Genomic DNA, 26,792 nt, shown 5'->3' on the forward strand with positions numbered 1-26,792 from the left:
CAGGGCAATCGGGTCAGTCCCCAATAGTTCGAAGAACCCAAAAGAGGTCGAGGTCGAACTGAACGCGAGGCTTAGAGACGTGATTAGAACATCTCCCCTGCCGAGAAACATGCATTCGGAACACAATGTCAGCAGGCGAAGAGTGAAAGCGAAAGCTTTATTGAAAGAAGTCAAACAGGTAGGACAACAGGCGGCCGTCGTAGACGCAGCCTTGGTGAAAGGCCAAGAGGCCTACACGGCTGTGGTGGTCGACAGCCAGGAAGAGGTGCAGGACGTACTGACTATACTTACTAAGAATTCCGCGGTTGCGGAACAAGCCGCGATTGCTTTAGCTATTAGGAACAGAAATTGGTCATACGTCTGTGGCAACTCCAAAGCAGCAATACGAGCTTCGACAAGGGCTATGTCACTGGAACTGTGGTTAAACTTTTGAACAAAGTAAATTCTATCGATAGTGAAATTCGATGGTTTCCTGGGCATATGGCACAACTGGGCGAAACTCGGGTCAACCTCATTGAGGTGACGAAGGACCTGGCACGAGGACTTGCTTGCCGTGCCGGTCAGACCCGACCCGACGCCCACTACCATTCCGGGGGCTGTAAAAATAATTTAATCACTTACGACGACATAACAAAATATTATTACTTGGGGCGTAGGCAATTCCCACTGCCACAAACAAAATTGAGCAGGGCTCGGGCAGTCACGCTACGTTTATTGCAAACCGGAACTTAGCCCACTCCGTATTTTCTACATAAAATTCTCCCTGACAGTGAAATTCAATACAAGTGCGACGCGTGCGATGACATCATTGGGATCACACACATGCTTCAGGGCTGTCCCGCGACTCTCGCCGACCCCGAAGAACAATGGTTTTACTGGCAGACGATGGTGCGAGCGCGTCTTATCAAGACCAACTATGGGCAGTCCAGAAGGTCCACGATGACGCCACAAAACTCGGCCTGATGGTACCGACGTGGACGCGGCTCGCGTCGGTCTGAAAGGAGCGGGCTTCAGGACACAAATAAAGTTTTGTGAATGAATGAATGCGTGTCTGTCACAATGAGTGGTGACAAGAATTTAAAGCGAAAATCACGGACCGTTCAGAGGCCATGTGAAACGACACCGCCATCAGCGACGGTTGCGAACAGAGTGATTGGAGCGAACGGAACAATTTTTTCGCTGCAATCGTGACATGTGAAACAGCCCTAAGTTAGAAGCACTGTGATATAATATTCCACCTATTCATCGTGAGCCGCCGCAAAAACAATGTGCAATGTGCATATACCGCCTTGCAGATGTGTAGCGGGTACCGTGCTTGTACGCAGAAATAACCGCAGTGGCCGCTTCTAAGTTCTAAAAGAATACGATTACTTGGGACTTAGTGGGTACCTTGCAGGTGTATTTGCGTTAGATGCGTCAAAACTGGTTATCAAGGAGCTTTTAAAAGGAGCTTTTAAAGCCATGTATGAACTCTTGTCACAATACTCGGACGAAGGCTGGTCCACCAGCTGAAAACGTTTAGTAAAGACGCTTCCGTGACAGTTTTGTCGTCTCTTTCTTGCATACCAATACCATACGTCGGGTCCAGCGTGAATGACGTTCAAAGAATCTGGTCTGGTCGGTTTTGGTGATCTATTTTTCAGCAAGATTTTTCTGTGGTGCATTACACACAAATGTTCCGCTTTCCCAACTTATGAACAAATATCACAATATAGCTCTCAAATATGTTGCACAAAGACATCCCAAATCTGTGGAGATGCAAATGACAGTGCTTGAAAGTCACTTTGCGATTGGAAGAAAGTTCTTTTTTTCTGTCAATCGTGGAGTTGCAGCACGTATTGATTCGCGAGAGAAATAGACAGTTCGTTTTTGCTTTATAACTCCTAATGAGCGTATAAGCAGAAACACTTTGATCGCAGTGCGCCAACAAAAAGAATGGTTGCCAATGGCGTGTTTGTAGTACGGTGCCACGATGGATTTCAGTGCGGCTTCGTGCTTCAAACGGGTAGCTGTCAATTTCCTATTTTTTTCCACTTTGCTGGGTTCCACAAAAGTGATTGTAATTGTGCCATGGCTTGCTTTTATGCGGTTTAATTATTTTTTTTGAAAAAGGAGGAAATATTCTTTATGCTTTTACGAAATGTTGTCTATATCACTAATCTATACCAGTACTGTGCCACCAGAGTCAGTTTTGACCATTTTTCAAGGGCATTTCTTGAATTATTCTGCAATTCACTGGTCACGGCCTCTGAAGAATACCGTCGGGCACGTTAGCGGACTATTCTGCACTGTTCGAGCGTTGATGAACAACTCCAAATCATGAAAGAGGCCGCGGAAGCTGCTGGGAGACTCGGTTCCTTCGCGAACCTACAGGTGGGAGCCTAGTCCAGCGTGCATTCAGCAATTATTAAAATTTTCCTATCTCTGTTTTCACTTCTTTCTTTGCTACTAATAACGATGCGTTATTTGCCGAGGATGGGAAAAGATCTTGTGTACCAACTTATTTAAGACATTTACAAGTGCATAACATATGAAACTCGCACAGGACATGCTGGATTAGAGAAACTTCCGATACGCATTCGCCTGCAGGTGGTAGTGACGATGGGGACATATTCGATTCGAATTCCCTTATACAGCTTTTCATAGATTCGTCTTTTAAAATGGTATATTTCACTAAATACACAAAAAACCATCCATTATTTTAATAAGGCAGTGCAAGAAAAAGCAGATTGTGTGCCGTTTGGAAAGGGCTCAATCTTGAGACGTAGGTGTAGTGTGTTGACGCGGACGAATGACTGCTGTATGTGTCTTGTTGCAACGTTTTTAATCGGGTACAGGAATATGTGCATGGAAATAAAAATTACATGTACTGCTGATGACCACAAGAAATAAGCAATCACAACTTTAATACTATTTTCGGCAACAATTAATAATAAATGTACAGCTATGGCAGCCAGCAACCTATAAGACCTCACAAGAAATCAGTTTTTTTTTGTTTTTTCAGCCAGGAGTGCAGAAAATACAGCCTAACCTGTATCCGCAATTTCAATAACTACAGAATAGCAGGAGTCTTCATATAATTATTGGGTCAGGCCACGAAAAGGAATATTTGATCATCTGCGGCAATTACCTCTTGTTGCCTTGCCTCATAAAAATGCAATCGACTAAGCGCGGTTCACTGAAGCCAGTGTGGTGTGCTAGAAGGTGATGCGTGGACGTGCTCTATTTTGGGTGCTGCTTGCCGCTGCTTGGACGCTGGCGAATGGAATGGACTGCCCGTCCATTCCCATACCATGTGAGTGCTGCTTGTTTTTTGTACCTGCAAAGCCACGGAGCCATCATAGGTTCTTTTTTGAAAAAATAGTAGTACTGTCATTATTATCTGGGTTACTACGTCCTAAAACCACATTAGAATTATGACGAACAATGTAACAGAGGGCTCCCAAAATCTAGACCATCTGGTGTTCCTCAACATGAAGTGAAAAAATATTAAGGAAGCAACCCACAAAGACAAAACACGGAAGGAGAAAGCTGGAATTTCCACCTGCAAATTTGTCGCTGCAAATAAAAAAATGCAGTATGTTTTTGAATATTGTTTTTTTATCATCTGTTAGAAACAATTTATGAAATTTTAAGAAAAACATAAAATGGATTTTGTAAGTACTGATTTTTCAGTAGCCTTTATTGTCTACAAATTTGAAAGTTTGAGGTCATCCATAAAATTATTTTTTTAAGATACATCCGCAGTATCAACAGGAAATATTGCAAACAATATGTTGCAACTGGTCACCAAGTTATAAAACAGTAGCTGGTTTAGCCTAGGAGAAAAAAACTCTAATAAAGCTATTTTCAGAAAATGTCACCTGTTCAGTTATTTTTCTGAAACACTTTGCTTCAGTATACAAGCTTCAAACAATGCTGCTTCACTCCTCGTTACGCGTACATGTATTAAAAAATTCTATTCATTGAGCTAGTATATGTGTTTTATATCGTCGTTAACTTCCGAAATTCAAAAAGGACGAAATTGGTTTCACTGTACAATAGGCTCAATATATATTTTTTCCTAAACTATGCCATTAACAAAAAATGAAGCTCAGTTTCAAGCTGCCCTGCCGCGGTGGTCTAGTGGCTAAGGTACTCGACTGCTGATCCGCAGGTCGCGGGTTCAAATCTCAGCTGCGGCGGCTGCATTTCCCATGGAGGCAGAAATGTTGTAGGCCCGTGTGCTCAGATTTGGGTGCACGTTAAAGAACCCCAGGTGGTCGAAATTTCCGGAACCCTCCACTACGGCGTCTCTCATAATCATATTGTCCCGCTGCAAAGGACGACACAGTTGTCTATGAGGAAAACAAGTTTATTGGAGCGAACCTGTGCTCCCCTAACAACTGAAAGAATACACAGGCGGCGAAGCAGTGGTCGGCAAAACGACGTGCACGCTAGTGAGCGTCGGCGATTGAATGTCGCGGCATCGGCTGAGCGAGAATTTATATCCCTCGGCGCGAGGGTTTCTCGAATAGTCGAATTGTATCGAGATTGCTGTGATAGCGTTTGTTCGAAACGCTGTTTGTTCGGAACGCTCGAAGCGCTGTTCGATAGCGTTTGTTCGAAACGCTGTGATAGCGTTTGTTCGAAACGCTGTGAAAACAGTGATAGCACAGGCCGGCGCAGCCAGGCCGAAAAAACAAAACACAAATAAACAAACCCAATGCATGGTTTGTGGCAATATGGTGGTTTTCGGACGTTAAACCCCACATATCAATCAATCAGTTTCAAGCTACTGGGTGGTATGTGTAAAAATTACAATACAAGCAATCAACTCTGATATAGCAACTTTCCGACCCGTGTCGACCTTTCGTGGAATCACCCACCTCTTTTTTGAGTGATATAATACACAATGAAAGACCCCGACCGTACCCGACCCCTTCACAATTGCCCTTGTTAAAAATAAAAGCAATGGGACACACAGCATGTACTTAAGCGCTAAGGAAATCATTATCCGCATTGAAGAAGACAAGTCCACTTGTAAAAACGCCGGCTCGAACACACACACACACCTTGAATATGAATATCGTTTAAAATAGTTCCATCATTTATATCACATGCAGTTGTAACATAAGTATTTATTGGTGTTAACAGTGTTGCCTCTGTTTTGGGCCCAGTGGCAGATGCTGTGGTGGAAGCACATGGTTGCATGACCAAAATGGGCCGTCCCATCAAGAACGAGGAGTATGACGTGAGTGGACATGAACTTCGCGCAGCTTCAACTAACACGCGCATAGCTGGGGCAAAGCAGAGCTGTTGGATACCTAGCTGGTCTAATCTGGGCTAGGCTTTTACACTCTAGCCTTGGTTTTTCTTGCCCCTGGCTGTGCCTCATTGTTCCTTACGCCTTCCTACGTATTTCTGACTGTGTCTACGCACCTTTCTACATTGGTTTCACTTGCTTCGGTTCATTTGCCTCTTGCTTTCTCTTATATGCTATGTCGACATTTTCAGAGGCGAAGCTTCTTAAGGTCGAAGCTTGTCTGTTAGCGCTGTGCGCCGTAGCTGCCACTGACGACGATGCTGATGACAATAAATAACAATGCCGTTTCAGACCACACAATATGGTCTTGTTCTTGTTGCCTTTCACTTGTGGCTCATACCCACTGTGGGGGATCGGCCAATAATTGAGTGGTCTTATAAAGTATAAATCAATTTTAGAGTAAAAAAACTAACAATTGAAACCATCACAAATTTTTGATAGAAATTTTGATAATCCCTGATCTGTACTTACTACGAAGTTTTGTAATAATAATAGATAATAACCTTAAATAAAATCTAACTTTAAAAAAGAAAAAAAAGAGAAGTTATGCGTATGTCAACACAGAAGTATAATAACACTTTGTTAGTCTTTTCGTTTCATTTAGATGATTCCGCACTGCCTCAGAAACTTTCGCACTGGCGAACCCATAGAGGCTCCAAAGGAGAGAATCACGGGTATGGATAAATTCATTCTAATATCACGTAAAGTATTTTCTAACTTGGATCTACGAGCTGTAGTGAATCGTCTACATGTCAAAAATTGTACTGACCCATAGTTTTTAGCTCGCCACAAAAAGCGCACATTAGAGAAAGAGCATCACCAGACCTGTTTTGGTAGAAATTCAATTTGGGCACTCTACAGCGCAGTCCCGTATTTGCGACTTCTAGTTTACGTGTGTCGCAAGAGGATCGGCACCAGTGGTATAATAGGTGCCGATATTCAGTCGAATTTGTGAGTGGTGTGCCTGTTGAGCTTTCCATAATGGTACGCCTGTGAAATCGCGCAGCCGTTACATAAGTGGAGGGTTAAAAACACGGTAAAAATATCTTCACACACATTATATTTCACTGATTACGGCACAGCGCATGCAAGGTACCCACTATACGTATTGAGGATCCCGATGGCGCTCTTGACAATGCAGAAAAAGCGCGTTCCAGATTACACAGTCTCTTGCTGCTATCTTGGCATAACACATGCATGCAATTCAGTATAAATGATGACAATGACGATGAGCATGATCACAGACAAGGAAAGGCTTGTGCAGTAGATAACGTCTTGATGTACTTCATGATTCGTTTCGTAGGACTGTAAATAACCAATAGTCTCTAGGGGAATGTGCCCAGACCTTGTCACTGCCAACATGAAGCTAGATTCTATACGACAAAGCAGTATTATTGAAGGAAAAACAGAATTCACAACTCAACACAACAAAATCGAGCTATGACCAATAAACATTGTATGTAACAGTGCACGGCTTGTTACTAATTTACATGCCTGAGGGCTCAACGTCACGGTTTATTTATGGTAAAATTTAATTATCCCAATGCTTCGCCCACTATATAATCATGATTTACATCGTGGATACGCCGTGTTTTAGGGGTGAAGCTGCTTAAGGTTGAAACTTGTTCATTGGTGGCGTTGGCATTCCCCATAGCCGTACCAGGCGTAACTCGGTTTTCAGAAGTCGCGGAGCAATAGCAATACGAAAGAGGTGTCAAGAAAACCCTGAAAAGGTGTATGCTAAGTCGCGGCCAAGCGCCAAAAGCGGTCGCTACCCGACGTAAAGGTGGTGGCGCCGACGTGCGCTTCGAGCACGTAAAATTTGCAAGGTATTTGGGCACGTGTGCCTCTACAACAACAATACCTTGTCACTTTCGGCTCTGCGATGCGTATTGTACGACTGAAAACTTCCTACCACTATCAGAGGCACATGTATTGACGTTGCCTTCTCAAACTTTTCATTGCGTTCAATCATTGATGGTACCTTGGCAACATACATTACTAGGCATAAAGAAATAATTTTTAAAGGAAAATGAGTACTCGAGCTCATTAGGAGACGCCCTTCTTGTACTTTGCAAAATACATCTATTGCGTATTTTTAATGTACATAGTTCATTGAAATTATATACTTCATCCTAATGTGAATCACAAATATTTTGTATGCCAGGTATTCAGCAACGGTGTCGCGTCTATATAGGACGGTTGGAAATTGTATGGAGGATCCGCGCGTTACCAGATCAACTCTACTTAAATTCCTGCAACGTCAGTCACTTTGTGAATATGGTGGCTATTTTTTTCTCCTCCTCCTGTTTGTTAGCTCTGCATTCTCATCTTCATTCCCCAGTACCACCCTACCGGTACTATATGGAAGAAAGTGTACCGATAGTATAGAAGACTATGCTATGTCAGCAAAACCGCGGATTCAAGGCACTCGCCTGTGTATAGTGGGTGCACGGGTCGAATATCGTCTCTCAAATAATTCTCGTTCCAATAACATCTGTTTTTTTCTCAACAATTCTGTCTGTTTTCTCCCTGTTTTTTAATCTCGCTCTCAGTGTACTCGTTCTAACACCCATGAAAATAATTACCTCTCACGCACGCTAAGTCAGGGTATGTATTCTAGGAGCGAGGAAGAGCACGAAGAAGAGAGTTTATGCTAGTTCATGATTAAGAACAGATCTCTTCCGCTACGCAGGAAGTGACACTCGTATTGCACAGCATTACTGCCAAAAAGTACCCGCTTTTTTAGTTTACATCAAGTAGACGCTCAAGCAAATTTTAGTTCTAGCGCCGAACGTGGGTGGAACGTGCACATCCGTCATAAAAAAAGCTAAATAATGGTCTTTCTACAGCAATTTAAAGCGATAACGTCAAGAGCTTATTTCGCAAAAATTTATCCAATGGAGCCAGCGTTAGCGTTGTTAGTTGTGAGTGAAGAAATATTTTGTCCGCGTTCGAACAACCAATACAGTCAAAAATGAGATAATAAAGATTGTAGGCTCCTAATTAGACTGAATTCATGCTGTCGGTGTGGCGAAAAAGTGTTCTAGAATTGAGCCAAAATATTTTATAGAACTAGCTTGAAAACAAACACTATAAGAATGCGTCGTAGTGCAAGGACTCTTAAAATGAATTTATAATCGCACTAGGCGGCAAGATAGGTGAATTGCGTGACAAGCCAGTCAAGGCGTAGGCACATTTATTTTTTTTGGGGGGGGGGGGGGGGGCGGGGGTGCACCATCTTGATCAGACGTGGGGGCCGGGCAGGCAGATGCAGTCGAGTGTCATTTTGTACTAGGTATGCTATGGCGAAAAAAATGTCGACGCCTCCGCAGAACACGCAGGGCAGTCGCAGCGAAAACTGGATCAACGTCTTTTCGAGATCTCGTTGTAGACAATAATGGGGCGAGCAATGCAACCACACCTTAAGCTATTCTCTACCTCGTAAATCATCGTAACTGGTTCTTGCGGGTAAGAGGCTTCAGAGCTGTCTGCAATCAGGGTCATCGGTCGTAATGTTGTCCTGGTTCTACGTCTCCTTTCTGTCAACTTTTTTCGCCTTACATCTTTCCGAGGTACAGGGTAGCCAGCCTGTCTGAGGACTCAATAAACCCCCTGTCCTTCTTTTTATCCTCTTCTTCTTCTGCGATGCTTTATGACAAACTTTAATACGGTTCCTGGTCTGCAATGACACCAGTATTGGTCATTTTTGCTCAAGAGTTTCAAGAACCAGCGTGGCTCTGTGGTATAATAATCGACTACAATGAAAATATCCCAGGATCAAATGTTATGCGTTCCAAGACATTTACTTCTGATAACAGTTATTGTTTCGCACCATAGCATAGCTGTTACGGACGCCAGGTATGGTGGTATCCAAAATCACTTCGAAAATATTTAAAACAACGGGAACAAACTTCCTGTGCTACAGATGCAATCTCACGCACTATAAACTGTACAATAACACTCTGCGCCCCGAACGTTCACCACACGCGTGTAGTGCAGAATTCTTCGAACTTATCTTCAGTATTTCTTTTCAAGAAAACACCGAAACCAACACCAGCGCTGGTTATTGTCACGGCGACACTCTTAAGCAAAGTACTCCAGCGGCCTCATACCTCGATTCTTCAACATCGACTGACCGAACTACACAACTTAAGAACGGCTCGTACATCAAACTTGGCGGCCGAGTTCACCATCCGTCCTACCCTTCGACACGTATAGTTTGGATCCCTCTTTAATTCGCGAACAATTGGAACAATTGTACTGCGCGTAGCTTGTACCAGGGCGGCCGCCAGGGGTAAGGGTTTCATCTCACCGTATCGCCTGCGAAAACGGTCGCCTCCAAAATGGACCCCGCTTCGACATCTTGATTTCTGTTCATTTGTGATGGTTGGCTGTCGCGTGTGTAGATGCCAAGAGCACACCCTAGGCGTCTTATGATGCTTGTTTTCTTGTTTAATTGCATGCGCCCGTGAAGTGAACGTTTGGCAGGGTAATCTGACTCCCGGGGGCGGTGGCATGCGTCTGCTTCAGTACTCATTTGCTACAAAAATACGTGCTCTGTGACGAATAACACGCGTCATGATACGCTTCTTAACTCTGTAGATTGCAGAGGAATGCCTTGTGCTTCAATGTAGCGTCTCTTTTCTACGTTCGAGCTGCTCAGCAGCACACAACACACACCACTAAAGAACCATCTGCCTCATCAGCGGGCACCAAAAAATCGCACGCGATCACAGAAAAAATGTAACAAACTGCTCCCAGAGACGATCGCAAGCAAAAACAAAGCACGAGAAAGCACACGGAAAGAATTGGCCCCGTATCAGCATGCTAATCAGCAAATAACGTCAAAAGACTATAATCTTGCGTGGGGAGAGAGTGAACAAAACATTTATTTGATGTTCTGCGCAAGAAAATTAGTGACTGGTATTTTGGATGAGCTGCGTTAGAGTGCCTCGAGCGAGCAGCGGAGGTGAATGAGCGCATCAAATCACGTCACACGTGAGACATGAGCGTCATCTGGCAGTTTTCTTGTAAAACGAAGCGCGTGGCTCTGAGACGCGTGTGCGCACCCGTCTTAGAGGTGATAAGGTATAGAACGCAAGGCGACGGGAAGGTGTCACCACGACCTCGTTTTAGCGAAGCGTTGGAAACACTCACCTTTTCGTGAAAGCGTTGCATGGTCAGCGCAGCGTGATAAGTGCTACAGTCCTTAAAATTATTTATGTATGCCTTTTCCTGTAAAAGACGCACATGCAGAGTATATTGTTACGCCTGAAGTAGGGGTACGGGGGTTTATTGAACGGAAGCTGGGATGGCGAGGCCGCACCGGATAAAACTGCCGAGAGATCTTCTTCTTCCCAAGTCCACACTTCTATTCCCTCTTATCAATCCGGCACATACACGTCGTAATATTTCCCCCTTCGCAGACGAAGCGCACCGCGCGTTTCATGCATCGTCCCGCAGTCTAAAAGCTTTGAGGCGAGCCACATGGGTAACCTCGGTCTTGGTTGATCGTCTCCCACTAGCTGTCAGTCGTGCTATTTTATAATCTACTGCACTGAGGCGCTCAAGGACAACGAATGGGCCAGTGTAGTGGGCGAGAAGTTTTGTGGACAAGCCACGCTTGCGGATAGGCTTCCACACCATTACAAGGTCTCCCGGTTCATATGTGACGTGGCGGTGCTTGCTGTCGTAGCGGAGCTTTGAGCGGTCTTGCGATGCTATAGTACGCAGGCGGGCAAGACGCCGAGTTTCTTCTGCAAGGCATAGTGTTTCAGCTAATGAAGGATCGTCATTGTCATAAAACGAAAAGATAGTGTCCAGGGTATAACGAGGGGGTCGAACGTAAAGAAGGAAGAAAGGGCTGTGGCCGGTGGTTTCGTGTTGGGCAGTGTTGAAGGCATACGTGATGAACGGTAAGACGTCGTCCCAGTTCTTGTGATTGGACGCCACGTACATTGAAAGCATATTCACCAGTGTCCGGTTCGTTCGTTCAGTAAGGCCATTCGTCTGTGGATGGTAAGGTGTCGAATGACGAAGTTCCGAGCCACACATACGGAGCAGTTCCTCAACAACGTCTGCCGTAAACTGACGGCCGCGGTCGCTTATTATGACGCGAGGAGGTCCGTGGCGCAGTATGATAGAGTGCAGGAGAAAGGAGGATACTTCGCCAGCAGTCGCAGATGGCAGGGCGGCCGTTTCGCAGTAGCGGGTCAGGTAATCGGCGCACACTACAATCCAACGGTTGCCTTTTGCCGAGCGTGGAAAAGGGCCCACGAGGTCAATGCCAACTTGCTCAAAGGGAGTGCTGGGAGGCGTCACAGGCTGTAGAAGTCCAGCCGGAGCAGTCGTGACTGATTTGTGCGTCTGGCATTGAGTGCAACTGGCCACGTACTGCTCAACTGACTGGCGCATGCGTGGCCAGTAAAATCGCTCCTGTGTACGAAGGAGTGTTCGCGTCATTCCCAGGTGACCCGAAGTTGCGTCGTCGTGCATGGCGCGCAGAATGGAGGAACGGAGTGTGTGCGGCACCACCAGCAAGAAGCGGGAACCCGTGGCCGAGAAGGTCCTCTTGTAAAGTAATCCTTCACGAACGCAAAAGCGTCCGGCCAAAGTGGACGCTCGTGCTTCAGCAAATAATGGCTCCAAGCTGACATCCTTCCGCTGTTCATTTTCAAAGGTGGTCTTGTCCGGGAATACTGGAGTCACTGACGCAATTAGGTGATCGAAATTGTCGGCATCGCAAAGTGTTGTAGTAAGCGGCATCCGCGAAAGGCAGTCAGCGTCAGCGTGCTTCCTGCCACTCTTGTATGACACCGTGAAGTCATACTCTTGCAAGCGGAGGGCCCAGCGTGCCAGGCGGCCAGATGGGTCTCGGAGGCTTACAAGCCAGCACAAGGAATGATGGTCTGTGACCACTTGGAAGGGACGACCGTACAGGTATGAACGGAATCGCTGTACAGCGAAGACGAGTGCCAAACATTCTTGCTCAGTCACTGTGTAATTCCGTTCTGGTTTACTTAAAGTTCTGCTGGCATACGCAATGACATGTTCCTTTCCACTGTGTCGTTGTACTAGAACTGCACCTATGCCAATGCCACTGGCGTCAGTATGAACTTCGGTCGGCGCCGAAGGGTCGAAGTGTCGGAGAATGGGCTGCGATGTGAGTAAGAACTTGAGTTGGTTGAAAGACGTCTCACAGTCATGTGTCCATTCAAAGCTAGTACCTTGACGTAGCAGACTGGTCAAGGGGAAGGCAACGTCGGCGAATGCGGGAATAAATCGGCGAAAGTACGAGCACAGGCCTAGGAAGCTGCGAAGCTCTTTCGTTGAGCGAGGTGGTTTGCACGCTTTCACAGCTGCTGTCTTGCTCGGGTCAGGCCTGATCCCATCTTTGTTCACAAGGTGCCCAAGTACTAAGGTTTGTCGCTCGCCGAAATGACACTTCTTCGAATTAAGAACAAGGCCAGCGTTTCTAATGCATTCCAGAACAATGTCCACGCGTTCGTTGTGCTCACGAAATGTGCGCCCAAAGATCACGATGTCATCTAGGTAGCACATACAGACGTTCCATTTTAGGCCACGCAGAATGGTATCCATGAACCTTTCGAATGTGGCAGGAGCATTACATAATCCAAACGGCATCACGTTAAATTCATAAAGTCCGTCTGGAGTTATGAAAGCAGTCTTTTCCTTGTCCGCTGGATGCATGGGAATCTGCCAGTAGCCTGAACGTAAATCGATAGACGAGAAGTATGACGCCGAATGGAGACAGTCCAAGGCGTCATCAATTCGTGGAAGAGGATAAACATCTTTCTTCGTGATGGAGTTCAAACGGCGATAGTCGACACAAAATCTCCAGGTACCGTCTTTCTTTTTCACAAGGATCACAGGAGCTGCCCAAGGGCTCGATGATTCTTGAATGATGCCCTTTTGGAGCATTTCACGCACTTGATTGTCTATTATCTTGCGCTCGGACGGCGATACTCGGTACGGTTTTTGTCGGATTGGCTGTGCTGTTTGTGTATTTATCCTATGGCGTATACGAAATGGAGGAATGGAAGGCGTATGGTCACTCTGGGAGAAATCAAAAACTTGCAAGTACTTTAACAAAACGTCCACAAGCATTCTGCGCTTGTCGGCAGTCAGCGCCTTATCAACCATAGGTAAAACTTTCGAACTGTCTGAGCAGGCGGTCACTTGTTCATCCCGTCGAACGTCACTGAGGACAGCTACTGTTGTTGGCGAGTATTCTTTAAACGACGCTAGCTTAAGTCCTCCTGGTAGCAGCACCGGTTCGTTTGAATAATTCGTTGTCCAAAGGTCTGAACGACCTTCACTCACTGAAACTATGCTGTGGGGTACCAACGTGTTCTTCTTTATACAACTTAGATGGAAAGGCTCCACTAGCGCATCGAAACTGGTCTTATTGTCGTTAATATGCGAAGAAGCTACTGGAACGCGCACAGCACAGAAGGCCGGGATAACGGTATCTTCATAGACTCGGAGCGCACCGCTTTCCGTACCCGAATTCTCGATAAGTCCATGAGGAACAGCGTCACTTATGATAACTTCGCCATTTCGACAGTCTACAGTGGCTCCGCACATTCGCAAGAAATCTATGCCTAGAATGATGTCATGAGTGCTCCGCGGAAGAACCGTGAATTCTGTCACAAACACTTGATCACTCAGTAACACTGCCGCGGTACAAACACCAATCGGACACAACGAGTTGCCGCCCACGCCACAGAACGTTATCGCTTTCTCCAACAAAAAGGTCACCTTTCTTCCCAAACGAGCTTTGAACGCAGCACTCATGATCGACACGGCGGCTCCAGTGTCCACCAAAGCCATCGTATGTACACCATCAACAAAAACTTGCACTTTGTTTTTAAACATAAGCACCGGTGGAGGTATCTCTTCTTGCAGCGAATCACCAGCGACCTCACCCCCAGCGGCCGCGCTGCCTAGTTTTCCGGAGGCGGCGAAGGGTAGCGGCGCCTAGGAGACGGCGACCGATTGGAGCGAGGGGCTGGCGGGGGTGTCAGACTGCGGTCAGAGGCTGGAGAACGGTTTCGCAGCGGCCTTGGTGTCTCGTAAGATGCGCTTCCAGGGAACGTTGGTGCTTGTGCAAAGTCGGACAGGTGGGATCTCGGTGGCCAGTCGTACCTCGGCGGCTGCCGGTAGTTACAGTACCTGGCAATGTGGCCTTCGACGCCACAGTTGTAGCAGATGGGTAGGGGTCGCTCGCCGAACCACTGCTGAGAGCGCTGGGCTGTGTAGGGTCGCCTAACCGAACGGGGTGGAGCAGATTGCTGAACGGGAGCTGCGCGCCTCTGTGGGGCGGGGCCGGGACGAAGACGTTGGTCATACCGCTGGTCAGACGCGAATGAGTCTCGGCGTGGCCACGAAGCCCTAGCTTCGCGAACGTCTGTCACACATACTGATGGTGGCAGAGGAGCGAACGGGGCCGGGTAGTAGGATGAACAGGTAGGCGTATGGCGGATGGTGTCGTGGAACAGTGTGTCTTGTCGCTGTAGTTCTTCCCGCACTATTGTCCGGATAGTAGCGGCAAGGTCGGCGGGCGGGCTCACGTCGACGCTGGCGACCGTTGTTACATTTGCCAGCCTACCAAATTTCGGGGCAATACGACGGGTCTTTAGCTTCTCAAAAGTACGGCAGTGACGTTGGACGGCGGAGACGGAAGTGAGGTCTTCCCTGCCTATCAAAAAGTTGTAGACGTCCTCTGCTATACCCTTCAGAAGGTGGCCGACCATGTCCTCTTCAGTCATGTACGGGTCTATGATCTTGCAGAGCATCAGGACCTCCTCTATGTAGGTGGTACACGTTTCTCCAGGAGTCTGAGCTCTTTGAGCCAACGTGCGCTCCGCGCTCTTCTTTTTTGAATCAGAGTCGCCGAAGCATTTCTTGAGCTCTTCAGTGAAACGATCCCACGTTGTTAAGGAATCTTCGTGGTTTTCGTACCACATCAGAGCTGTTTCCGTGAGAAACAGCGCGACATTTCCCAGTTGGTCGGTGGCATCCCAGCAGTTGTACCGGCTCACCCTTTTGTACTGTGTCAGCCACGCATCCACATCTTCTCCTGCTCTTCCCGCGAACGGGCGGGGTTCCATATAGTGATATCGAGGTGCAGCTGGCACTGACCTTTGTGTGGTTGAGAAGGCGTGACCTTCGCTCTCGGCCATGGCAGTTGGTGTCGGTGGCAGACCGGCAATACGACGGCTCCGGCGAAGTTCGAACAGCTGTGGCTCCGTGGTTCGTCGACGTATACTGTACCCAGCACCTTCCACCACTCTGTTACGCCTGAAGTAGGGGTACGGGGGTTTATTGAACGGAAGCTGGGATGGCGAGGCCGCACCGGATAAAACTGCCGAGAGATCTTCTTCTTCCCAAGTCCACACTTCTATTCCCTCTTATCAATCCGGCACATACACGTCGTAATAATATACGTGTTGTTATGGTGCACCAGATATGCGTAATAATTGATTTTCAAATGACAATTACACAATATTGAACGCTAAATCTTCAGCAAGATTGGTGGGTGCTCCGGATGGGGTCAGCCGTTTCAAGTACCCCATGCCGTTAAGAATGGAAAAACAGACAAATCTACAGAAAGAGAAACAGACAGACAGACAGACAGAGAAACAGACAGACTGACTGACAGACAGACAGACCAATAATTTTGCGTCGAAGGTCCTCAAGAAAGACTACCGTCTTTAAAAGCACACGGACACGCACAAATCTTCCCACAACCTCCTTTAAAGACGAAGTGTCATCCACGTTTATCGAATGAAAGTCAGCGCCCTCAAAAAAAAAAAAAAGCGGCCGGAACTCTCAACCCTGTCAAAACGGCGACGTGACGCAACAGGCCGCACCTTGTATTTATTTAGTGGCAGCGGGGAGTGGTGTACAGCTATATACCATAATTAGCGGTCTTAAATTGTATGCAGTGGTGAATAAGTGAGTGTCGTTTTGCCTTCAATTTTATGTACTACTTCGTGGTATCAGCCTCTAGCCTGAAGTTGCCAAAAGTTGGCCTCTACCCCTTTCTTTGATGGTTGTTGGTTGCTACCATTCATATATTGCAGAGCATGTTTAGATGTCATATACTGCACAAGCCAGCCGTTGTCTGTGTCCTTCACCATCAATAGTGCCATCGTCGTCATGGCGCATAGTGGGTGCCGTGCATATGCTCGGCTAGGGCGAGCGCTAACGCCACGGACGGACGAGCCTGAAAATTAACGATCTTCGTCCTTAAATATTTTGTCACAGATAGCTCGCAGTTAGTTTTGTATGAAAGTAAAACATCAAAGATATTCATCGTAATTACTTGCGTCCTTCAAGGTTACGTCTTGGGACCGCTAATATATTTAACTTTCAGAAATAACCGGACGCCACACATTGACACTAATATCAAGTTGTTTGTATACGATTGAACCATTTATAAGGAGATTAACAGCTTCAAAGGCCACATCATGAACGTCTCAAGACCTCTACGAATGTCTAACCAAACTGGCGGATATGTGCGCTGAGTGGCGAAAGTTTATCAACGCCGAAAAATGACCAATTATGATGGTAACGCGTAAGCATAATCCGTCGCAATTCGGTTGCGCCATTCATAGTTCACCACTGACTAACATTTTGTTGCTCAAGGTCCTAAGCATTACGCTGAAATTTGATCCGAGATTTGATACACACAAAGCTACTCAGTATGGCCACATTGCGTAAGCTTATGTATCTAAGAAGACGTCAGAGAACAGCTCCTGTACCCGCAAGACTTCTGGCGTATACACCATGTTGGTAAGGCCAGTATTAGAATATGTCATTGTGATTTTTTTTCCTCATTCACTGGTTTATGTTTGTAAACTAGAAGTACTACAACGTAAATCAATACGATTTGCACACAAGTTCACACGTAGAGAATATCTCACAAATTTTATTCGCTACAAATTCTCGTACAATTTTTTTTTTCATTTTCATTGATAAACTAACTACCTGGGCAAAAGAGGTGCGCCTGAGGTTCTTGTAGCAGTTGCCACACGTCCACTACGAGGGAGATGTGCCTAAGTACATCACACTTTCACAGTCGCGCCCTTCGCGTCAAAAAGACAAGCACAGTCTGACGGAATATTCCTCAAACAGCATCGGCTTTGGGAAATCGTATTCCCACTAAGAAAGTGCGAATAGAATAATATAAATGCAAGTGTTACTAATGCACACACTATCCGCATACAGCACAGTGTTGCAAACCATCCGCCGCCTCAAGTAGTATGTGAACGCTTCGTGGACTTTCTAAACATTTTCTCCTTTTCGTTTAGCACAGTGCACTACAATACTTGGACAGTCCTGCCTTCCCGCCTTGTTGCGGCAAAACAAAGCGAGAAAATATGTGTTTTCCTAATCCATCGCCACTATACCTGGCTTGGAACGCCCAAGTCAACAGTTTTTTCGAGAAGGCTGCTAGAAAACTGCGCAAACTGTTCACTCGGTCACCAACGCTCTCGGGCTCTATCCGTATAATGCATACGGGAAAATATGAAGCCTTTCATACTTACGCCTCTCGTTTCAGCTTCTTTTTTTTTCTTCCTCGCACTCTTAAACGCGGTGCAGTTTGCTGGCGCATAATGGCGGTTCTGACTTTAGGTGCACGAGATGCATATTTTTTACCATTGTCTAACATAGTTTGATGCAATATTTCTTTGTTAATTTGCAGAGCATACCGCAGTGACGTTTTTTTGTAACTTAATGTGTTCTATTGATAGTGCAATTTATTTGTATGTTACTTAGAATTTCATTCCTTTAAAAAGATCATCTAAATCATGACCTTTGATTTGAGTGCAAAACTAAGTTGACAGAATAAAAAATTATAAATGAATAATTGATAAAATAAATAACTGCAGCATCGATAGATATTCAATTTCATAAAATGGAAAGATGCTCTTTCACAGCGAGAGCTGTTTGATATAACAACAAGTGTCGCGTGCGCGTAGCCGTCCACTCCCGCCGCCTGTGTCCGTAACAAGTATCGCACAACATAAGAAAAAAACTCAGTAAATTAAAAAACACTAAACGCATTGTGATTCTATACCGTGTCCCAGTATCCTATAGCACAAAGTGACGCTGGTGCTTGGCACTCCTTTGGAAACTGGCTTTAGTCAGGCTTGATGTTGAGAAAGGGTTGGCGTCATTATTTATTTATTTATTTATTTATTTATTTATTTATTTATTTATTTATTTATTTATTGCGACATACTGCCAATCCCATCAGGGATTTTAGCAGGAAGGGCGTGAACATAAAAATTTGAATAGGTACACAATAAAGACATACATCGCGATAAAGTACAGAATGAAACTAACAGAATCGGATCATTTAACAATTTCAGATCAAAGAAGGCATAAAACATTAGTGTAAAGAAAAGTTGTCAGAAGAAAATAAATGCAGCGACTTGGTTGACACATTGGTTGACATATTGGCATATGCATCAAGAAACACAACAAGAAATTACAGCAATAAGAAACTACCCTACAATATGGCGAAGTACTTCAAGGAAGAGAAAATTTATACACATTGAAAAACAGAAACATGTTCAAGAATCAACAGAGCGATTTCTCTTCACCTGGATTCAGTACTAAAATTGCTTAAAGAAAAAATATGATGACATGATACTTCGCTCGTACAATGTTCACACGAACACACATATTAAAAGCATCCAGGTGATTCCGTTTGCATAATACAAAGTTCATTTTCGACAAGGGTTAGAAAAGGTTATATGAGTAATAAAGTGTTCCAGAACAGCAAAAGTACAACCAGGTGCCAAATAAAGTGAATCGCGAAACGAGCGAGTCATTCAACGCTCCAACCTAATTCGCAAGTTTTGTCGCTTATAGGAGGCGCACAGGGTGGTTCAATATGGCACCAGCATAGAGTATCGTAGTCGCTGAGCACATATGCCACCTGCACTGCAGTGTTTTCTTTTTTTTTTCTTCGTGATGGCTGTACCCTTTTTGCAGGCGCATATTATGCGCCACCAAGATGCTTGAGAAACTCGGATACGATGCCTCGTTGAAAACGAAGACCCTGAATGCAGCAAGCGTTTAGGCCTGGTGGATGTTCGCCTGCTCTGAGGGTTTGGCCAAGGATTTAGTAGTTGTGATTAATTTTTAATAATATTATTTTTTCATAGGCGTTTCTATAGTGTCTTATTTGATTAGCGATTGTGTTTTCAGATAGTAAGACCAGGCAGATGCTGTTTTCCTCAACTGGACCAAGGACTTTCATCGGCTCTGCTTCCCTTTCTCCGCAGGAATTACCAGTTGACTTGTTTCTACGCAATGGCATCTCATCTGTGCCTGTGACATTATTCCCAAGCAACGATGGTATCATACGGATGAAGAATCAAAAATGATTCAGAGGGAGCAGAGAGCTGCAAAGCATCACAGAGGTCAGGCAGTTCGGCAAGGGTGGCATTCTCTGCTTCTCGTTTGACCAGCTCTGTATTCGAGACTTACTAAAACGCTCGGTATTCGCAACCAACCAGGCGAGTGCCTTCATTCCACCTCACCTAGCTTGTGTCAAAGGCCTTGTTCGAGGTTTCGATGTCAATTTTACTCCAACTGAGATATTAGATATGTTTTCAGAAGCAGCTAGGTGTGATAGCTGGCTACAGATGTAGTCGAGTTGTGGACAAAAACAAGATCTTAACGGAGGAAGTCCGTGATTGTAGTTGCCGGGTCGAATCGCCCAACCAAAATCGAAGTGTGGCCTTTATTATACAGAGTGGAGCCACTATCACCTCATCCCCTACAGTGTATGAAGTGTTGGCGTTATGGGCACACAGTGAAAGGGTGCAGTTCAGTACCTAGATGCAGAACTCAAACGACTGCAAAAGTAATATAGAAAAGTGCTGTCTTTGCCATGAAGCACACTGTGCTGATAACCCAAATTACTCAACCAAGGCACGTGAAATATGAATTTTTGAAACTGTAGACACAAGACCACGCTCCCGAAAGGATGTCATTGCTGAAAATCAAGCCAGAACCCAAGGGTATGCAGGAGAAGATACCTGCCATAACATAGCAATGGAAGCATCATTTTCCCTATCAATTGCGGAAATGATCTAGAATGCTGTGGATAAGGCTATGCAACGCCTTGCTACCACCCTGTGTGAGTCGCTGTTGCATATTAAAAATAACCAAATCGCACAAGTCTATGGAGCGCAGATAGATATGAATACGACTGTAGAAAATGCTGGGTCTGCACATCCAACAAGTTTGACAGAAGGTGAGATAACTCCGTCGGATGCACAGTCTACAGAGCCCTCTGGAAAAGGCGTTCAGAGGCACAGCGAGGGTGCACAGGCAGCTTCTCAGGATACACAAGATATGGACATGGATCTCAAATGCTTAAAGCATTCTGGATCTCCTTTATCGAAAAGAGCTGGATCACCGTACCTTGTAAAAAGCAAAAAAAAAATACCAGGTCAACCTTTCAAGAACCGATTTTCTAAAAGAAAGTATTTTAGCTAAAATAGCTGCCAAAACCATTCTAACGAAATCGTATGGTCTCTTAAACTTACACAATGGAAGCGCTGATTTCATCACTCAGTCATTACAGATCTGTTGAACCTGTCTTCCAAATTTGATCCGGCTATTATTTCAATACACAAAACTTGACTTTCAACACGACACTTATTTCACCTACCCAACTTCGAAACTTTTCGTCTAGACCGTCCATTCAAAGGCAGAGGTTTAGCGTTCTTTATAAACAATAAAATTAGTTTAAAAGTTAAATTCTCATGTCTTCTGAATGCGAATTTTTCGCGTTAGATATTACCTTGCCATGATACTTGCCTTTCTCGCTAATAAACGTCTACTTTCCTGTGGGCGTTCAAGACACGAGATTGTTAGATATGGCTGCTAATTCAGGCTGTAAAGGAAAATTATAGTCGGTGACCTCAATTCTCACCATAATTGCTGGGGTTTTAGAACAGATCAACGTGGACAATGGTGGTGGGACTGGTCGGTAGACAACGATTTACTGTGCCTTAACGCTAGAATTCCCACAATTATTCGAGGTCATTCACGCTCCGCCTTAGATTTAAGCTTTGTAAGTTCGGAATTGCTAGGTCGTGGACAGCCCTTGATTGCACCTCCAACAGCGACGACTTTCCTATGATGTTTGAGATCGCTTTCCCTGTCAAATCATCATGCTTCCCTGCCCGGACCTATATAAGTTATTCAAAACTTCAACACGGCCCAAAAGCTGCTTCAGACTCTCCCTCTCAAGACGTTGATGACTCTAAAGCTATGAAATTAAGCGCAGTAATTAAAATAGCATACAAAAACGCTGAATTTGCTGTTGAAGTTGAAGTTTATTTCAGGCAAAAGCAAAAAAAAGAAGAAAGGTACAATTTGCCTAGGGGACCGGCAAAAAGGCATAAAAGCCTGACAAAGCGCCTGCCCCCTGTAAACCCAAAACCCACCAAAGTAACACAGTGCTCAGTCTAAAGTAAAGAGTCAATAAGAAATTAAGCATAAATATGTTTCTACATGCAAAAAATGTACAGGAAAACATAAATGAGCGACAATTTGCGCAGGCGATGAAATCAATAAAGCATATGCGTGTCCGACAAACGAAGCAAACTGTAGAGGACGTAAACAAACACTAATGTAAGACGTGTAAAATACCCGAAGAAACTTTAAATTTGAATACAAGGTTTCAACAATCAAGAGACAGCAACATCAATAAGGAATATGTTTGACCGATAAATGAAACACAGTTTGGATAACATAAGCAAACGTTAACGTGATATATACAAGAAAATACTTCAGGGAATATGAGACAAAGATGGTGACGGTGAATATGTTTGTGTAAAGAGGAAGTGTTCCTGTATCTTCTTTTTAAAATGCCATATGAGACTGTATTGTCAATTAGAGAAGCTACAATCGGTTGTTCGTTCAGGAAATTCGAAAGTTGATACAATAGTTTTTGTGTGCCATAATTTGTACGTGGTTTTCATATGGATACACCCTGTGCCGTAGGTTGTGACTGTGATCTCTTGGGAGATGCCTCTGATAAAACCCTGACCGATCAGTTCGTACCTGTTTATAAATAAGCATTGCCAATTTTTGTTTCATGACGTTGGTTACCGTAAGTATTTTATGTTCCTTAAAGAGAGGCGCGGTATGATGCCTGAATGACACCCCTGATATTAGTCGTATAGCTTTTTTTGCAAGGTGTGAATTTTGTCAGTGTTTGCTTTAGTCGTATTACCCCATACAAGAAGACAATAATGGAGATGTGAGTGAACAAGAGAATAATATAGTTGTTTTTTCAACCACTGAGGGAGGAGTTGTCGCAATTTGCAGATTATACCCGTGGATCTGGAAATCTTGGTACGAACGTGGTTGGTGTGTAAGGACCAGTCTAAGTGTTCTTGAAAAAGTATCCCAAAAAGTTTATGCGCTGTGACACGTTCAATTTTCTGCCCTTCAAATATTATTGTAGGCTCGCTTGTGATAGCCTTATTGCGTGGGCAGAATAAAACATATTTTGTTTTTTTGGTGTTTAATTCTAATCTATTACACTGAAGCCAGTCGGATAGATGTGTCAGCCACAGGTTTGCTTGTTGTTCAAGGTGATTGAGGGAATTACCGGCGAAGAATATATTGGTGTCGTCCGCGTAGAGAACAACATCGGGTGTTAGCGGTATGTTAGGTAGATCATTGATATGAATCAAGAATAGCAAAGGCCCTAAGATTGATCTTTGTGGAACGCCACAAATGATATTACCTACGTTTGATTTAGTGTCGCCAAGACTGGTGTACTGTTGCCGATCGCTTAGATAACTTTTTATAAGTTCTAGAGCCTTTCCTCTAATTCCCTATGAAGGGAGTTTCCGTAATAAAATATCGTGCTTAACCGAATCGAACGCTTTTTTGAAGTCAAGAAAAATCCCTATGGTAAGTAATTTATGTTCAAAATTGTCAAGTATTTTTTTTAATATCCAGTAGTGCTGTTTTAGTAGATTTTTTCTTTTGGACGCCATATTGTTGTTGTATTATCACATTTTCTTGCAATAAGTAATTTAAAAGTCGTAGGTTGATAACTTGCTCAAATATTTTAGAGAATATAGGTAGTAATGAGATAGGCCTCCAGTTATTAAGGCCATTTTTTTACCGGCTTTAAAGATGACAGATACTTTCGCAATCTTTAGCTCATCACGAAAAACACCTGAACTAAGAATTGTGTTAGCGATATGTGAAAGCGGTTTACTTATGGTATGGGCAACTGCTTTATTAGGCTGGGGTTTTAAGTCATCCACGCCACATGCACAATTATTGTTTAATTTTTGCAACAGTCTGTATGTTTCGGATTCGGATGTGGGAAACAAGAAGACAGAGGATGAAATGTTGCTAGTTACATAAGTATGATTGCTTATCTCCCCAGCTGTAGTCCCACAATCGCCAACTCTAAGAAAGTGTTCATTGAACCTATCTGCAAGTGGCGGACCTGAGCATGGTTCACCGTCAATCACGAGCTCTGATATAACCAATTTATCATCTTTGCACATAAGGTCATTGACCTTTTTCCAAACTTTTTTGGAGTCATTAGATATACCAGCAAACATATTTTCGTAGTACGCGAAACGCGCTTGTTTATTATCAGTGCCAAGTTTATTTCTAATTTTTTTGTATGTAGCTAATGTGTCCAAGTTTTTTGTTCTGATAAATACACTAAACAGATTATCACGCTCTTTTATTCTTTTTAAAAGGTGTGAATCTATCCATGCTTTTCTAGACCTACGGGTTTTTCTAATCGTTGTCTTAGGAAATGCAATGTCATGGAGACCTTTGATATTGTTTAGAAAGAGGCGGTATGAAGCAACGGGATCTTTGATCTCTGTCACGGAGTTCCACTCTGTACCTTCAACTAAGTGTTTAAAAATTGCAATCTTATCCGAAGATATTATTCTGCATTCAATGGTTGTATTCTGAATAGTTTGGTCATGTCTGGACAAGTATGACTTGAAGGAAATAAAGAAGGGCAAGTGGTCGCTTAAGTCTGCTAACAGTACACCTGCATCGCATTCACATGGCTGATAGTTTGTAAAACATAAGTCGAGTAGCGTTTCAGATATGTCTGCAATTCTTGTTGGCATAATAATTACATTTTGATACCCAAAATAGCAGAAAATATCAACGAGGTTTTGCCTATTAGATGTTGTTGCCAATAAGTCGATATTAAAGTCACCACAAAAAATCGCAGGAAATCCAGATTGACAACAGTATTCTAGAACAATTTCAAGATAATTAAGAAACACAGTAACAGAACCAGAAGGGGGTCTGTACATGAGGACGACAATTGTGCCCATGCATTGGATCATTAAACACTCATAGTCAAGTTCAATATGGGAGTATTCTAAAGTATTTTCATATTGGAGGGAGTTTTTAATATATATCGCCAGGCCACCTCCTCTTCTGTTCTCTCGCGATATTTGAATACATTTGTATCCAGCGAAATGTACATCAAGGTTATCACCAGAAAACCAGGTTTCTGTGAATGTCAAGATATCAAAATTATGTTCGAGTGTATCGAAAAAAAAGGCTTATAGATTCTTGTTTATGCCTTAAACTACGGGCATTTAGATTTAACAACGATAGGTGTTTGACGTTTCGTGTAGCTTTTAATTGCCGAAAAGAAAAGGCATCATAATAACTCTGAGACTGTGTGAAAAAAGCCATGAATTAAGTCGGCCAGAACTCTCTAGTTTTTTTTTTTAGTTACCGTAGCCCTTCTAGATCTTCAGCAGTTCTTATGTTAACAATTTGAGGACGTGGGCTTCGTCGCATGAACATTTTCCCATTCTTTTTTAAAACTGATAATGCAGCTCACGGGCTTTACACCTCATCAGCCAGAACAGCTTTTTGTTCTGTGCAGTTAAGTTTTCATTGAAAAAGATCTTAGACTTTGATTTCCTTAGTTCTTGTCGCTGTTTGAGCCAGATATCTCGCGTCAGTCGAGATGTGAAACGTACCAATATAGGGGCGGGCTTATCAGCCTCGTCTTGCCCTGCTCTTTTCGGAAGCCTATGGACGGCTTCTACATCCGATTCTGATAGCCTAGGCAGCTTCAAGACATTTGCCAGTATGTTCAATTTTCGGAGAACATTTTCATTCATTTGTTGCGGAAGCCCGTGAATTTCAAGGTTTAGTCTTCTGCCGCATTGGCCTAGATCGTTCATTTCTTCCTTGAGTTTGTCAATTTTCTGCACTTCCGCGCGTTCTTCAAGCTTTTTCACTCGTGTCTTTAGGCAGTCTATATCTGCACCTTGTTTTTTCATTTGTGCTATTACTTCATCGTACTTATCGGACATTGCTTGTACGAACTTTTCAATTGTATCAACGGTGGCAATAATGCCTTCTAGAGCGTCCACTTTCTCTTTGATTGTCAGTAGTATGTTCAGTTTACCGTGTATTTCAGCAATTTCATTAGCAAGGTCTATTTCACGGTCCATTTTTTTCTTTTGCATTACTCGGGCCGCCTCGAACATTCGAGGTTCTGCAAGTCGGACATTTCCAAGAAGTTCTGGCCTCAGACGATTTCTTTTTGTATGTGCTTTCGGTAACGCCTGAGCATGAACCGAGATGATACTCATAATTGCACTCTGAACATGATAAATACACAAAATCAGTTGGGATACACTTGTGACAGGCAACGCAGTTTTTTGCCATTTCATTCAGCAGCAGCGACAACCAGGTCTCTCGCTAACGTTTAAAACAGTCTAAAAGAATACGTTCAAGCACCCACCTGCAAGTTGGAAGACGGTCACGTTAGGGATACCGTGAACAGGCCTTTCGGTGCCACTGCTGCTGAGCGTGTGTGCTATTGCGTTCAATGTTCACTGCTTTTGAAGACGGTCCTTGATGACGTAGGTCAGCACGTGGTCCTTTGGTCGTCGCGTGTTCATTCGTATCCTGCTCCAGTGAAGCTGCTGCGCGTCGATTCCTGCAAGTTGGGAGACGGTCACGTTAGGGATACCGCGAACAGGTCTTTCGGTGCCACTGCTGCTGAGCGTGTGTGGCGAAGAGAATACCCTGTAGCGTGTGTGGTGAATTGGCGAAGAGGATACCCTGTAGCCCGTAGTAGAATTCCGAGTGTTTACTAGATCACAGACGATGACAGGTAGCTTGGAAAAAGTTCATACTTAATCACTTCCCTAGGAACTGGTCAGAACATAAATTTATTGCCGCTGTAAGTAAAAACATGAGGGCCCAAGCTAAAGTAGAATATGATAAAAGACATTTTTATTTTCTCTCAAAACCTAAAAATAAAAAAGATTGTTTTCGATATATGTGATCTCGCAAGATCCTGCCACCTACAGTAAATACTGATTATGAAAAACTATCATTGGAAGAAACGAACAACTTTTTAGAGTCAATTGACAGAGGTCTAAAGGTTAGA

At 44.1% G+C, this 26,792-nt stretch overlaps 1 protein-coding gene and 1 long non-coding RNA gene across 3 annotated transcripts in view; one reads left to right on the forward strand and one right to left on the reverse strand.

Annotated features, from left to right (window-relative positions):
* The window catches only part of LOC119159841 (uncharacterized), a 250,188-nt gene that overhangs the window by 99,847 nt on the left and 123,549 nt on the right, over window positions 1-26,792 (forward strand). The window contains exons 1-2 of one of the 2 annotated variants that reach the window (XM_075890888.1): window positions 3,179-3,295; window positions 5,160-5,233. In XM_075890888.1, coding sequence (XP_075747003.1) covers window positions 3,208-3,295; window positions 5,160-5,233 — 162 coding nt within the window. In that variant the 5' untranslated portion in view covers window positions 3,179-3,207. Of the gene's footprint in view, window positions 1-3,178; window positions 3,296-5,159; window positions 5,234-26,792 lie in introns of those variants that run through there. The other variant, XM_075890890.1, reaches the window with a different exon arrangement.
* Window positions 2,806-26,330, reverse strand: LOC142804210 (uncharacterized). Its single transcript, XR_012894513.1, has 2 exons — window positions 26,139-26,330; window positions 2,806-3,319 (listed from the first exon to the last, which is right to left on the reverse strand). It is a non-coding gene; the product is annotated as an uncharacterized LOC142804210 (long non-coding RNA).

Source organism: Rhipicephalus microplus, chromosome 3 (assembly GCF_043290135.1).
Source record: "Rhipicephalus microplus isolate Deutch F79 chromosome 3, USDA_Rmic, whole genome shotgun sequence".
Lineage (NCBI taxonomy): Eukaryota > Metazoa > Arthropoda > Arachnida > Ixodida > Ixodidae > Rhipicephalus > Rhipicephalus microplus.